At 43.9% G+C, this 16,475-nt stretch overlaps 1 protein-coding gene across 1 annotated transcript in view; it reads right to left on the bottom strand.

Moving 5' to 3' along the window:
* Positions 1–272: 272 nt before the first annotated feature.
* TIMM8B (translocase of inner mitochondrial membrane 8 homolog B) overlaps positions 273–16,475 on the bottom strand; it is a 66,634-nt gene continuing 50,431 nt past the window's right edge. The window contains exon 2 of the mRNA XM_078681842.1: positions 273–1,028. Coding sequence (XP_078537968.1) covers positions 861–1,028 — 168 coding nt within the window. The 3' untranslated portion in view covers positions 273–860. The remainder of the gene's footprint in view (positions 1,029–16,475) is intronic.

Genomic DNA, 16,475 nt, shown 5'->3' on the forward strand with positions numbered 1-16,475 from the left:
TCTCCACCCTCTCTGTTTCCCCTGGAGTGAAACTGTGATAAATCATTGTTAAGCCTGTATTAGAATCTAAAAAGAAAAGAAACCCCTGGTCGCTGCTGAAACTGTTTTCAGATATTCCACACAATAAGGGTTCGGTAGATTTTGTTGACCCTGTGTGCCTCCCTTATAGAAGTTTAACAGTTAACTAATTTGTGGTTAAGATGAAATACTAAGAAATGTGTAACAAGTTCCTGCTACCAACTTGCGGACAAGAAAATGGATTACAAGAAAAGTAATTTATTTATAGATTTTAATCTGTATTTCTGCAGTCCTTTTTTATATAGCATTTTTCCTCTTACTACAATCATCACTTAATGGAGGGCAATCATTCCAAGTCAAAACTGCCTCTGATGTCTTCTGTCTCAAGGCCACTTTTTACAGGCGATACCAGCTACCTAGAAACGTGTGCAAGTTAACATGGGCAAGAAGGAAGGCAGTATTCATAATAGTAGAGAGCAGGAGGATCTTGCTTTATTTAATAAGTTAACACAAGCTTTAGTGCTCTTCTCACAGGCTAACCAAATTGCAACAGCTTGAAACACGAAAACCCTGTTTTACAGAAATATGGAACAACAAGGGTGTTGTAACTAATTTTCAAGAGAGCTTTTCAGGAAATCATGCTGCACGAGATACGGACTGAAACAAACGGTAGCTTAGCTTGTAGATCACAGAGGTTTCATTTGGTGTTAACTTCATTCTTTTGGATTAACAATAATATGCAATACACGTTGAAGCAAGTAGTTTTGACAGCAGGACGAAGAAAAATGAAATTGTTAAAACGGTCTATTCTTGTAGCACAGATCTCTTCAATATGCCAAGTGTTAATGAGTCCCTTTCTGTACAATTTGGGCAAAGCGATTTGTAATTGAGAGCGTTGTATCAATGAATCGGTCCACACAGTTGTTCAAGCAGGTTTCTGTCCTGGAGTCCAACTTCGAGCCTGGTTTCTCAACGCATTTGTCCCAGCAAACATCCATGAAGTTATGAACCTGTATGTAAAAAATAAAAAAAAGAAGCAAAAACTAAATTTGAGTATAGACAATTTCTAAAAGGTAAGTAGTAGTACTGGGGGAAACACTTTATGAAGTAAAACAATCAGTTTCATCAGTCACGCTATTAATTACAACCAGTGGGAATTTTCACCCTTTAAGTCTCAAAACGTTGGTGCCCTGAAATGTGTCTGCACTACTACTTCTTGATGATTTACAAGCTACAACCAGAACCACATGTAATGCACCTTTTTCTGTAAAAATGTGCAGACAGTAAAAAATAACAATTAAAAAAAAAAATCTTCTTTCAAAACGCGACTTATAACGCATTAGGGTTCGACATTCAGGCCTTGCCTAGGGTGCTTGCCTTGGCTGATGTTGCATCAGTGCCACTGACCTCGCAAAGGCACATGGACCAAGCCACTAATTAATTCCCAGCGCAGCCAGCCTTTTGCATGAGATTTTGATTTTGCAGCCCTTCCCTGAGAAGATATCCCCACATGTGACAGTCTGCCTTGTCTCAACCAGCCTTTGAGATACTTGCCTGACTTCCCCCGCCCCAATGGCTTTTCTCTTCAGAGCGCTTCAGCCCAACATAATGGAATTTATTGGCATGAAAAGTATTGCTAAAGTAAATAAACAGGGCACAAAATGATTTGTAAACATTTTGAGCACAGCCTTTCCGGGGTAACCTCACACAAAGTGTGCATTCCAAAACACCAGGTTCATTCTTAGTTTAAAAAAAAAACACAACCTTCAACACACAAAGGCCAAATAATGTTTTCCTAGCTAATCTGGTGTTATACTGCAACATAAAACAGATATAAGTACTAAACATAACAAATGCTTGAGCCTTCATTACACGTTTCTCATAAAATTTATCTAAGCCTAATTTGTGTCCCTTTATCTAGGTATGTATTAGCGGAGACCTTTTGATATAATATTCTTCATTATGCAGCCTATCTGCCAGCCCTTGCCATCCATTGCCTGTTATTGTTGTGTCAGTCAATTTTTTCTGCTGCCTGTTAAAACTTCTAGCATGGGGAAAATTAAATGGTTGGTCACATATTTCTGCCGCCTGCTAACAGATTTAGTACGGGGCGAATAAAATGATTGCAGTCACTCGCGGTCAAATCAGCCTGTGTCCGTTCTACTATATCGGAAAAATAAACCCCCTTACCTCAAGAGGCTGCTGTGGAAAAGTGTGCTTTTTGAAACCAAATAAGGTGTGCTTTTGGGGATTTTTGCATGTTGGCGATGGGCCAAGCATCTTCACAAATAATAAATTACAAAAAGCAATGACAAAAAAACAAAACAAGTACTGCAAAGCCAAAAGGATGGCAGTCCGTGCCAGACCTAGTGGCTTTGCCAATACTGGTTTCACACAAGATGGAGATAAGGAAGTACCCATGGTTTGTCAATTCAACTGGAGAGAACTGAGAAAATAGCCCAAATATATCAAAATGTTGCATCTTGCTTTGGAAAAATGTCCAGTACAATAAAGTATTTTTTCCAAGAACGGCATCAACAAACAAGCATTTGCAATGCAATAGGTCTCGACGTTGGGACCTTATACGGTTTTAGTAATACAGTATATTGTGCGGCCTGGAACTTTCAGGGTGCCGAGCCGCTGATAAGCAAGTGGTGTCCTGCGATTTTGGGCAAATCACTTAAAATAAAAGCAGTGATCTCGGAGGGGTGGTGGGGGCGGGATGAAGGGGTAGGGAGAGACGGCACAGGGTGAGCAGGAACCAAGACGTGATGGTGAAAATAAAAGCGGTGAGAAGGGTGGGGAGAGATGGCACGCAATATGACTGGAACAGCACTTGAGCTTATAAATGACTCCATCTGTCAACATTTAAAAAAACAGCAACGAAACGGCATCAAACATGCTGTGAAGGGCATACGGTCAGAGCTGCAGACTCGGGAGTTCAAGTCTCTGCATCAGCTCAACATCCTGTGATTTTGGGTAAAATCGTAAATCACTTAAAATACAAGCAGCCATCTCGGAGAGGTGGTGGGGGCAGGGTGAAGGGTGAAGGGGTAGGGAGAGACGGCACAGGCTGGGCAGGCTGCCACGAGCAGGAAACTAGATGCAATGTTGAAAATGAAAGCAGTGTCCTGTGATTTTGGGCAAATCACTTTAAATTCAAGCAGCGATCTGGGAGGGGTGGTGGGGACGGGGTATAAGAAGAGATGGCACAGGGTGAGCACGCTCTGCCATAAGCAGGAAACAAGACGCTATGGTGAAAATAAAAATGGGCACGTTGATAGAAGGTGCACAGCCTCTAAAGTAAAACAATAATTAAACCAGAGATGCAAATACTGACCGAAAAATGAAGCACAGTGTCCGTGAAGTGTGCGCTGTTTTGATGCACAAGCTGAGGCAAACAAGAAACAAAATTGTGCGCACAATGGAACTTAGATAACTTGTGACTCGGCTCCGCCATAATTTCATTTTACAACTTTCAGTCCAGTCAGCATTCCTCGGTGTGTGTGTGGGGTGGGGGTAGGCAGCGCTGAGCGCTTGGAAGTTGGAAGTTCTCGGGTATTAAATAGACAAGTACGCAAATCTTTCATCAAGCCTGAGAAAATGTGAGGAGAGGAAGAAAGTCAGATTCCTTCAAAGAAAGTTAAAGGATGTACGGAGAGAGAGGGACAGAGAGGAGGAAAGGTGGGAGGGAACACGGCCTGGAGGAAGCTGGCTGGGGAGGGGGAGGAGAAATCTGAGTGAACAGATGGCCGTGAAGCAGGGGGCGGGGCAGGACTGTCGAGTCATGGCCTGCGGGCGTGAAAAAGTGATGTGATTAATTAGGGGAGGAGAACTTTGCAGAGGCCGGCCGAGCGCACGCTGGGAAAGCCTGTGGGAGGGCAGCTGATGCCTTTGATGTGGGGAGGGAAAAGCGCGTGCTTGTGTGGTCACGTGACTGACTCTGACTCACATGCACTGTGAAGAAACAGGAACAGATGGCCATGAAAGTGTATGGGCCAAATGCACGTGCCGCGCGTGCCTGTACGTGCACTTGAAGAAAACGCCACGGAGAAAAGCGGTGGTTTGACTATCCGATGGAGCACATGAATTCTCCCCCATTTCCCATTGCTTCGCAATGGAAAAGGACGAGACCTAAAAAGTTTGCTGTGTCAAGATCAACCTCTTTCTAACTTTTGAGGGGCAGGTAGAGTGGTTAAGAAAACAAATTGACAGTCATTTTCTTTTTCTTTTGTGGTTTTTGCCTACTTGCAGTTTGTGATTTACACAACTGTGAATCCATTTGGAAACTCAGAAAGCTACACATTTCTGAGAAAGGATTAAAATAAATCTGAATTCAGCAAGGAGTTTTTTGTGTAGGTTTCTCATGATTTTCCCGAATTAAAGTAAGTAGGAGAAATAGGAATACATGACAAGGTTTTCTTCTGTATCATAAATTAATGTACCATTATGTAGGGCAGACACTTCCGGTCACAGGCATACACAATGTTTGTTGGCTGTCTAAAATCACTCGATACCCAGAGGCATTAACTGAGCTGCAGCTAATAATTGATCATGGTCTACAGACCGCGCATCAATTGAAAATAATAAAATCGAAAGAATGAACAAACATTTGCAAAGCCATTGAGGAGTCAGGAAATAAAGGACTATGAAGCCACCAATAGTAGGCAATGGGTGGGCTCTAAGCCCTCTTTTTAAGTTTTTTTTTTTTTTTTAAACGGACAATAAACTTGCAATGACAGCGATTTTGCTGTCCATGTGAGACCTAGTGAGGAATGAAATCTGGGGGCATATTTGCATTTCAAACGGGGGAAGAACTGCTGGTGGCACTAAGGAACAAGCATTGAAAATGCAATAGGTCTCGTCCAGTGGTGGCTGGTGATGTTTGAAAGTGGTGAGCCTTAAAATTCTTTCCAACTTTCAAGGCATGAGCAAGGTAGCCACAAGGTCCCAAGGTGAATCCTCAAATACTGTAACAACAAGGTGATGGATGGAATGCTTGAATAAATCGCAGCTACTGGCAATCGCTTGGGCCGCTTCCTAATCCATTATTTTTTGCCTACCATGCTACTCAGTTTGTTTGGACCCAGCCATATGCAAATCAGCCTTTGTTTGAACCAACTGTGTAGTAAATGGCACTAAAGACAAATAAAATAAAATGCACCACCCCATACACGTAGGTCAGTGTAAAGCAGAAAATGAAATGTATATTTAACAAACAGATAGCTATCTTTATCAAAATGCTTTTAGTGCACACAATTCAAACCAATGGAGTAATTTCAGTATGTGATGCCATTTAGCATAATTATACTGTATTAATATATGAACTGTTCACACTTAAAAGTTTCTTCATCACGTAAAAAGATATATAATCACTTTATCATAGTTGATTTCTATTTCTACTAATTGCATAAACCAAGGTATACAGTGAAACAAATATTGCAAAGTTTATAAAAAAAAGTGTCCAGATCTACAAGACAATTTGGTTTGTTTTTGTGTTCAGATAAATTACAGGGCGTTTCTTTATACCATTTGCAGCCAGTTACACAGTTGAAATACTTGTTCCTCAACACAGAGGTGTCAGAAAAGGAACTGCAAAGCAGGATTCAGATTGCAAGTTGTTTGTTTGTTTTGGTTTTCGCTTTACTCGTCAGATAAAATGAAACCTTGAGAAGGCTGATCCCCATCAGCGGACAAACAACGCCTATCAATTTAGCTAATGAACCCCTTAAAAGCAGGGACAGATGACAACAATTGTACTTACAGAATAAACCAAGAACTACTTGTTTTGCCTGCTAAGTGTTAATGCAAATATGTTCTGCAGCTCATTCAGCTGCGGGGCAGCCATCTTTTGCTTTAACTAATTGTGATTGCTGACATGCTCGCTCTGCAAAGGTCCCTGAGGTCTGTTTGTTTATTGCTTACTCCTCTCAACGGTGATTCAATTCAAGCTCAAAATGCAAGATAAATAAGAGGCTTTATCCGGAGTCGGGTTTACTCGGACACTTTCAAGTGAACTGTGGAGTTACACAGTTAAAGCAAATAACTGGTAATGTAAACTCATTGGGTAACAAAGGAGGCAGGTTTATAGAAGAAAGCTAATACACCGGGTGCAATTACACGAGATTAGGAAAAGGCTGAGAGCAATCCGTTATTTTTTTTAAAAAATGACGAATACCTTTCTGTGACTGCTGTTTTCAGCTGTAGTGATAAAACAAAGATTGCATGCCCTCGTCAATTCATACAATCAAATCCCTCCTTTGATAGGCGGGATCATGTAAAATCCTTAAACACTTTTATTGTCTTAGTGCACGCTAGTTCTGACGTCACAACTTGCTTGCAATAAGAAAAGGCGCCGAGTCGCCTGCAATCATTTATTGCAGTTTATGAGTGACTTGCCCAGAGTGCTAAGTGCTGCGACGGCTCACAGCTCTGTCTTTCACTAACTGGAAGCGAGATGACAAGTTGCCAGTAGCCGTCTGCCAGTGCTGTGTTTACTTTCATTTTTCTAGACACTAGAAATACTTTAGAGATAAAAACAAACGCTGTACGAAAAATATGACGGAAATGGTGTTAAAGTTCACGCACGGCTATGAAGCAACTATCTCCCGTGAAAGTTATTCCAATGTAAAAAGCACAGAGCATTAGCCAATTGCTGTGTTTTTGTGTCAAAAAATAATTTGTTTTTGACACCAAGTTCGCCAGCACATTAAAGAGCAGCCCTGCTGCTGGGCGAGGAGATACAACAGGCAGTCGCTGCCGTCATTACGGGCGGGTGGGGTGGAAATGGGATCGCGGAGGGGATGGGATGGGGTGGATGGGGTGGGGGGGGGGCGGGAGGGGTGGGAGGGGTTAAAGGGAAAAAATATATATAAATAAAACTTACCGTCCCGCTTAAGTCCCGAGACTCCCGCCGTCCTTCGTTGAAGCTGCAGCGCACGTCATCAGAAAGGCAGCCTCCCTCCCATCCTCCAATCACAACGCTGCAGCGTTGTGATTGGTGAGGCCGCTGCCCCACACGGGTCATTTCCTCTATGTATGTGTAATAGGAAGAGTGGGCGGTGTTTCTCGAGAGCAGGGGGAATAGCTTGCCCACTGTAGTTCATGCTGCCCAAGCAGTCAGTATGAACAACAGTGGGCAAGCCACTCCCCCCTGCTCTCGAGCAACACCGCCCACTCCCAACCAGGAACTTCTGCTTTCTCACTGTGCGAGAAGGCAGAAACAAATGGTAGATATTACCTTTTATGTTTCTGCCTTCTCGCACGGCGAGAAAGCAGGGGGGGCGGCGCCCAAACCCCCTAAAGAGGAGCTGCCACTGGTCTCGTCTTTAGTAAAGTTTAAGCAATTCCGTTTGTAATTAGGTGGCTTTTTACCTTTGCTTTTATTAGTGTTTTTTAAACTTTCATGTGCATAACATGCATATGTATATGTAAGCATGCATTAATATTGGTATTCATATAGATATGCAGATGTTTATATGTTTGTATATATATACACACACATATATATATATATATATATATATACGCATTATTATGCATGTTATGTTCATGAAAGTTTGGAAAACACGAATAAAAGTAAAGGTAAAAAGCCACTTGATTACAAACAGAATTGCTTTAAGTGTAATAAAGATGAGAAGTATTGCATTTTGCATGTTTTTTTACTAGTGGCAAAGAGTAAAGGGTTGGAGTAAGTTCACTCTGTTTTTGCAGATTGAGTAGTAGAGAGTGAGTAGAGAGTACTAGAGAGTGAGTAGAGTTAGTAGTAGAGTAGTAGTGTGATTAGTAGAGTGAGTAGTAGACCAGTAGAAAGTAGTGGTATTAGTGAGTAGTGTAGATTGAGTAGTAGACCAGTAGAGAGTAGTAGGCAGTAGTAGAGTGAGTAGGAGAGAGTGTGTAGGAGATGGCGAGTAGTAGAGAGTGGGTAGTAGATAGTATAGAGCGAGTAGTAGAGAGTGAGTAACAGAGTAGTAGAGTGAGTAGTAAAGAGTAGAGTAAGTAGTAGATAGTATAGAGTGAGTAGTAGAGAGTGAGTAGTAGAGTGAGTAACAGAGTAGTAGTAGAGAGTGAGTAGTAAAGAGTGAGTAGAGTAGTAGAGAGTGAGGAGTAGAGAGTAGTAGAGAGTGAGTATTAGATAGTAGAGAGTTGTAGTAGAGAGGGAGTAGTAGAGTGAGTAGTAGATAGTAGAGAGTGATTAGTAGTGCGAGTAGAGTAGATAGTAGAGTGTGAGTAGTAGAGTGATTCGAGTGAGTAGAGATCAGAGTTGTATAGTAGATAGTGAGTAATAGAGAGAGAGTAGTAGAGTATGTAGTAGAGAGTGTGTAGGAGAGTAGTAGAGAGTGTGTAGGAGAGAAGTAGAGAGTGAGTAGCAGAGTGTGTATTACAGAATGAGTAATAGAGTGTGTAGTAGAAAGTGTGTAATAGAGAGTGGTAGAGAGTAGTAGTGTGTAGTAGAGTGTGCAATATAGAGGTGGATGAGAGGGTCAAATGAGGCCGCTGGTGCGCACCAGGAGAACAGATAGATGGAGACAGAGACCAGGGCAGGCCTCAGGATCTCAAATGAGCATTGGAAGAAGCTACACCTCAGACTGGGCCCAGATTAGTACAGCTCCCTGAAGTCCTACAGTACACCTGCTTGCTTTGGACAGACATAACTGCTAGATAAATACATCTTTAGATCTGTGCTTGCGCCTGGCGAACACCAGAGGACGAGGGTTGGTTGAGGAACTGGAAATCCCAACCCCTCTGAGTATTATTACAGACGTACCACCCACTATCCACCAGACATTCACCCGGGTAGGTTGGAGGGTTGCAAGATCCACTTTTTGTGCAGTTAGATAAAGCGCAAAGTTGGCTCAAGTCAATGGCATTAGAGCGCTTTACACAAGAACCATGCAATACATTTTTTTTAACACAAAGGATAACTGATTTGCCCGGAATCACTGGATGTTGACCCTCCAAAGGTAGAACTCAGAATTTGTTCCTTGGTACTGTGGTACAGCTCTAGGATGCATCTCTCCCACCTGGAACACCTCCCTAAGGATAATCCGGGGAGTGGTATTCCGCAAGTGTAAGATTTACCGTACCGCTCTGCGTTACAGAGCTCTGACGGCGGGCAATGCGCAAAAGCTTTAGCTATTCAATGAGCAAAAAGGCGCTAGCTATTAAATGCGCAAAAGCGCTAGCTATTCAATGTGCAAAAAGCGGCAGTTCTTCCCTGTGCCATGGTGCTCACGCTTGCAGCGTATGCAGAGACCTGCGCGTCTCCAGCTCGGCTTATCATTCTTCGAGGCCCACAGAAGGAGTGTTTTTACACGGAGTGACACGCACACCCACTCGTGAGAGCGCTGCAGAGTTACAAGCCTGCTGCAGCATTCACAGCGTGCAATAGTCGTGATATAATCGGGTCGCTCGTTGTCCCAAAGTATTCCTTCAGGTTTCACCCCCACTGAGCCAACCTGTGGCTTACAGTTGGGCTAGAGAGTTAGGGGAGTCGTCAGAGGCAGTTGAAGGGCCCACTCCTTAATTCTCATGTTAATGCTGACTGAATGGGCTTAGCAGGGAGTGGGAAGTGAGGGTGGGGGCTGGAGGGAGGCAGCCCCTAGAAGAAAAGCCAGGCACGCAGGGGGTAACGAGCCGTGGGGGGCGATTATTCATTGCTGGTAATCCCCTATCCCAGCTCCCCGTCCTCACCCCCTCTCTGAGGCACGGGGGGGTGGAGGGGGTGGGGGGGTGAATGCAAGAGGCGGCCGCAAATGGGGAGAGAGGGAAGAGAACACACACTCGGAGAGAGGGTGCAAGGTAGGGTCTGTTATCACTGCTGGCAAAGCACATCACCATTGTTAGTATTTCAACCTGAAAACGCACTTTGTCAAGCATGACCTCCCCAAACTTTTCACGGCAGTTCAGCACCCCTGGAACAATGCACCATGTAGAAGAGGTGTAGGATTGCTGTACTTGTACTCGAAGCCTCACATAGAAACAAGACGTTAGTTAAATCGGCCCAGGTAAGAAGTGTAGATGCTGTGCAATAAAAAAGTACAGTAGACCTGAAAAGCGCGTGCACAATCTAATCAAAAGAACGAGTAGCTTCAACACTTCTGTTAAACATAGGGGGTTTGTTTTATTTCTCTGCACCTGATGATCTGTCTGTTTTATGGGATGTGGGTTCTTGAATATCTAAAGATCTGCTATGAAGATATTTCCAGCTAAATCGAGTTGCTTGCATTTTGAAACTATTTATCGGTGCCAGTGCCTTTCTATTGATTTATTTTTTGTTAACTTGTCTCTTATATTTTCCTACTGGGCATACATTACTTAATGTTCAAATACCCAGTGCCGCAACTGAAACTAGCAAAACGCCTTTTCACAGATGGCTGAATGGAATTTCAAACAGTGAAATGAAACCAAAATATGTAAACTTATCTGGTGAGACATGGAATGTGTGTTGTGCTAGTAAATACGGTGGTGCACCACAAAGCACATTCCCCAAGCGCACATTCTCAAATAAAGGTAAACAACAAGCGTTAAGTGCAGACTGCCGGGCACAGAAAGGGTTGATGCCGGCTTGTTTATTTTCCCGAGGCTAAAACTCCCAAGCATCGTAAACTTCTTAATAACATGTTCAGACTGATGGATTATTGGCTGGGTCAGTAGAGAAGTAGGGACACGCCGTGCCCTGCCGATCCCGCCCATTTCTACCACTGCTCAGAAAGCAGGCTCTCATCCTCCATGGTGGAAATACACTTTTCTGACTCGATCGAACATGTGGTTGAGGTCTTTCCACTGCTAGGATTAGAGCCACCAGGCCCTGCCCAGTGTCCACTATTGCAGTAGGATCAAATCGGTGGAGTCTCTGCCACCCGCATTTTCACAGGGGATGTCTGCAGGCCACTTTCAGTAATTTGGCCAATTTGCTCTGCTTTGATGGGGTGATTGATGTGCGCTGCCTCAGGGGATGGGAAGGCGGGTCGAGTTCATGGAGTGAGAACAGGCACACAGGCCCAGGCAACCGGGCGGTGCAAACAGCCCGCCCCCGTCTCCAACCAGGACATTATGCCTCAAATTGTGTGTTCCCCACCAGCCACATTTCAATCAGAGGTTTCCCCACCTTGCCTGGGTGATTAAATCGGGCCGACCGCACCCATCACACAGGCCCACTCTCTCTCATCCGCTGCTCCTAGCTCTCCCTGATGACGCTTCACTGGATAAGCCACCCCCTCCCCCGACCCCTCGCCCCTGCCGCTAGTATTAAATCTTTCACCAATGGTCTTGAGTTGCCATGGACGCCTCACAGGTTGGCATTCCTCCTCAGCCGCAGGACCGCTCTTGCAGTGTTTGTAGCACCATGATCACCTCTGGCCCCAGGCTGCTGCCTCACAGTCACCGGGCTGTAAGCATGTACAGGCTCTCTCCTCACACGTGTTGCACCTCCAAGCCACAGCACTCCCTCTCGACAGCCAGCAGCCTGTCATGTCAGTGCCACGGATCACAGGCCCCCTCCGCACAGTCTCTGCTGGGCGGATGCCACTATCGGGCATCTTACTCCAAACTCTAGGGTTGCCTGTGAGGCTCCACACGCCACCCATCAAAAGGCCTCTCTGTTATCCCCTGCAGTCTGCCTCCCTGCGGGGCCAATTGAAACAAGTGCTGGCCACAGACTTTTCTCTTTGTCTGCCGTCCCACTTGGACGGACTGCCCTGCTGGCGTAAAAGGTTTAATATCTTCTTTATGGGGCCATCTGTTTGGCCCCATAAAGAAGATAAGAAACCTTTTACGCCAGCAGTAAGTCAGGGAAGTCCGTCCGAGTGGGGCGGACTACAAAGAGAAAAGTGTACGTCAGAGGATGCTCTTTTCCAATGGCTGGCCACTGTTTACCCTAAACGGTGACGCCAGCCAATGGAAAAGAGGGGCGGGGCTTAAAGGCAGCTAAGTGGAACTCACCTAAAATCATAAAATCTCGCCAGAGAGACTGCGCATATGCGCAGCCTACGCTAGCCGAGACCTAAAAGGAAAGGCAGAGAAAAGTGAAGGATGACAGTGGGTTGAGAGGAACGGCTGAGGAGAGAGCAGGAATGATGTAAAAATTGTAAAGTGAAGAATGAGATAGAAAAACTTACTGGTGATACTGAGGTGCAAGGAAGGGCTGTGTTTCAGAAGATGAGAGTAGATAAAACAGCTCAAGAGGAGAGACAAGATTAATGTGTGCTTAGCAATAGTGACCAATAACCAGCCTGCTCTAGGGGTTGGATGAATTGGGTCGGTGTGACAATCTAACAGGATTACGGCAAAATAAGGTGCTTGGTTGTGGGATGACTGAAGTCTAGCATGGCAATCATTAAGGAAGCAAGAAAATGAATTTCCAAACATTGATAACAACAAAAATGCCTGACCTGAAGTCTGTCTAGAGAATTAGGTTTTTAAGAAAAATCTTGACAGTTCCATGCAATTTCCACATTAAACTTGGTTCGGATATGGAATAAGTATTTGTCATGACATAAGGTTCAAATCAATTTGTAATCTATTTTACTGAGTTTGATGATGCTATTATACTAATTGCATATGTTCTGGGACATCTGAATACATTTATCTGGCTTCACACTTCTTTCTTTGTCATTATTCATGAGGTTGAGTCCTGTAATATAATTAATTGTAATGGTTGCGTCACCGCCCTAGCTGTCACATCATGGTTTCAGAGACTTTGCAAGGTCATGAACAATGGTACCAAAAAAGTAATACGAACACTTTGTTAGCTGACTCTAGCTAGATAATGGGCACTCACAAACATTTCCTCAGGGGCCTAAATGCACAGTCTGGGGTACTACCTGGGACACACAGATCCGTGTGGGAGTTGGGAGCAGGGTGTTTCGGGGCGGGCATGGTGTGTAGTTTATTGGACAAATTCTACTACATAGAGTAAAAAAACGCATGTCATTCACACTCTACTTCTTTAAATAAGCTGTTTTAAAAAGCAGCATTTTCTCAATCTTTCGAACAACCGTAGAGAAGTTTGAAATGTACCATTCTAAAGGATGTTCAACTAAATTCATAGAAAATGTGCACCTTGTAGTATAAATCACATTTTGATGTAAGCATGATCAGCTCAGTCAAGTGAAAGTACATTCAAAACTTTGTATTCTGATAAAAGTGTAGCATTCAGATTAGGTACATAATGCATTCTGATTATTAGGTATCACTGGCAATGTCGAAAAACGCAAATTAAATTAATATTCAGACAAAGATGGAAAGTAGCTTAAGTATAACTAGTTCCTTCATATCACACATTAATAGATTCAGCAAAGAAGACAAGCAGAGTGTTCTCCGGTGTTCAAGAGTTGCAGTGCAAGTCTTCCAATTTTGATGCTGCACAAGGAGGGTTACTCTGATTAGAAGGCGTTTTAGTGAATGTAGAACAGCAACGGCAAAGGCACACAGGAACATTATTAATGAGCTAATTTTAATCATGTCTGTAATTAATTTCCTGCACTCTGGAACTTTTTCAGGCAGTGCAAGCAAGTCTCAAGAGGTGATTCAGATGAGCATCAGTCGGTTAGTTTCTTAGTTTATTTTTAAGAACACCCATTGTTGAAAAGGAACACCTAATACAGATGTGGAGCCAAATATACATAGTATTTTCTGTACCAAGGTAAAAAGAAAATGGAATTGTTCATAGGGCACACTATGCCAGAGACCTTCTGGTTCCTTCTCCCAGAAAGAGGGCTCAAGCACAAAGCTGTATTGCTTGTGAATTAGTTCCATCTCAGCTTGTGTCCTTTTCAAACCAGGAAATTCAAGAGCTTCAAGATTCCTTGCATTAACCATCCACAGATTTTCTACTTGCCTGAAAACCGAGATAATTCGCCGCTATGTCCCCAAAAATATCCTCCCGATAAGCACACAGATTGAGACTAAACATTTGAGGTTTTTCAACCCTGCGGGCTAAAGCCTACAACTTGGGAAAGTGTGTGAGGTCACCATCTTCCAGCTGCTGTCAGAACAGGTCAAGTTAACTTTCGAAAGACTATATGGCAATCATTGAAGATTTAAGTTTCTGTCTACCTTGTAGTGCCAGATTGAAAGTGTTGATATGTGAGAAAATGTCACCCAGAATATGGAGCATGGTGAGCCATTGCAAATCAGTCAATTCTGGGAAGGACTGTCCTTGACTGATTAAAAATTGTTCCATTTCTGGAAGCCAAGTAATACACCATTCCAGAACTCTACCTTCACTCAACAACCTTACTTTGGTATGTAACAGCAGGTCTGCATATTCAGTTTCTGCTTACTGCAGCAATAATTTGAAGAATATGTGGTGGAGTGCTTTTGCTTGAATAAAATTACCAATTCTTACTACTTGCTTCATAACATCATTTAGTGTAATGACACGGGACAGACAATACTGCACTATGTATATTGATAATGCTTGCATTTCTTTTATTTTAGTTTATTTGAAATAAAGAAATGTAAAAAAAAAAAATCATTTAGTTGTCCTTGTTTTATTTTTTGTGCACAATGATTACTGATGTATTATGCAATGATAATCAATGAAAGAGGATCGTAGAGTTTATTTCTTGTTAGACCCGACATCCTTGGCGTGGTTTTCCATGGCTTTTTTGCCTCTACCTCCTGTGTTTTTGATGATGTGCTGGATTTCGTTTTTGCTGGCTTAGATGCTTTGGGCACTTTGCCACTGCTGATCAGTGTCAGAGTGCAAGTGCTCCCTGTGTAAATTGTTATTGTGATTGGTTCTAACCTGATTGGCATATTCGTTTTACCAGTAGGTCCCTAGAAAAGTGCACTAAATGCGCCAGGGCTACTAGTGGGCTTGCAGCACTGATTGTGCCACCCACATGAGTAGCCCTGAAAAGGTGTATCAGGCCTGCCATCGCAGTGCCTGCGAGCAGTTTAACTACCATATCGACCTGGCCAGTGCACCCACTTCACAGGCCTTACCCTTCCCTTTTCTTACACATAAGACACCCCTGTGGTAGGCCCAAGGTACCCCCTTGGGCAGGGTGCAGTGTATGTGAAAGGTAGGACGTGTACTGGTGTGTGTAATATGTCCTGATAGTGAAATAGTTTTTCGCTATTGAAAGGCTATCTTGCCCATAGGCGGGAATAGGAAATGCTTTGTAACATTTTTACAAGCATATCTTCCCACAGGAGTAAGATAAGAAAATTGAGTTTGGTATCCCTGAACTCAGGATTTAATAACACATCTTTTAGTAAAGACAGTTTTTAAATTGTGTGTTTAAAAATACAACTTGCAGAAAGTGGCTATTTTCTTGTTCAACCTTCCCGTGTGCCTCTGCCTGTTTGTGGATTGACTATCTGGCTTTGGAGAGATATGGGCTGTGGTGGCTCCTGAAGCCTGGGTGAGTCAGCACTAGGCTGAATAAGCTTGATCTGCATTTGGAGTGGTGGGAGGAGTAGCACCTGTACCTGAATAGGGCTGTGCTTGCCTTCCACTATGCTTGCTCCGCCCCCTGCTGCGTGTCTGGAGCCAAGGCCCACACTAAAAAAGTAAGTTGTAGTGCACTGGCAGAGTGCCCCCAGAACTGGTTTGAACTGGTCTCAGAGCCCCTTGCACAAAGAAAACAAATATATTTTGGGGTATAACTATTAGACCTATAACCCCTAAACTTGAGATCATTCCTGGAATTCAAGAGGATCCTTTGCCAAGGAGAAAAGCTGGAGAGACTGAGGAGAAGTGCTCCCCTTGCTGTGTGTCTGGGGATGCCTGCAGTTGCTGTTTCTGCCAAGGAAAGGAGAAGGACTTTGCTGTGTCCCCTGCTTGAAGGAGATCTTCAAGGGCCTGAAGTGAGCTGGCCTCCTGTTCAGAAGTCTCAGGGACACAAAGACTTCACCCCCAGCTCACCTGAACTCTGCGGTTGTGAGTTCTGACCTGCCTTGAGGTGCCTGTGCCATTTTTAGGCTTCTGGAAGTTGTTGCTGCTGTTTGGGAGCTGGAAGAGAGAAGAAACTTAAAGGACTGCAGAAATCGACACATCGCTCTTCTTGCTGCTGTTTTTCTGACATCTTCACGGCGCAAGAAGAATTTCCACGCATCATTGTGCAGCTGCGAAAGCAATTGCAGCGCCTGTCCTCACGGCAAGAATCGACACATTGAGGGAGTGTGGCTAAAGAGCAGCGCCGCGCAACAACCGCCGACACATCCTGAAGATTCAAGCATCGTACCTGTGCGCCACGCTTCTCCGACGCATCACCTGCGGACGGGAACCGGCACAAATAATCGCCGCATCACTCCCCCTACAGACCGGAATCGATGCACCCTTCTTCTGCGTGCAGCGTGAATATTGCATCACCTCCTCAGGGTCTTAGGAGTATCGCATCTCTTTGTTTTCCGACGCTGCAGCTGTTTGGCCTGGTGAACTTTGACGCAACTACAGGTACTTTGGTGAAAAGTCACGCATCCATTATTTTCTATGGTGAAAGTTC

The sequence above is a fragment of the Lissotriton helveticus genome, chromosome 3_1, assembly GCF_964261635.1.
Source record: "Lissotriton helveticus chromosome 3_1, aLisHel1.1, whole genome shotgun sequence".
Lineage (NCBI taxonomy): Eukaryota > Metazoa > Chordata > Amphibia > Caudata > Salamandridae > Lissotriton > Lissotriton helveticus.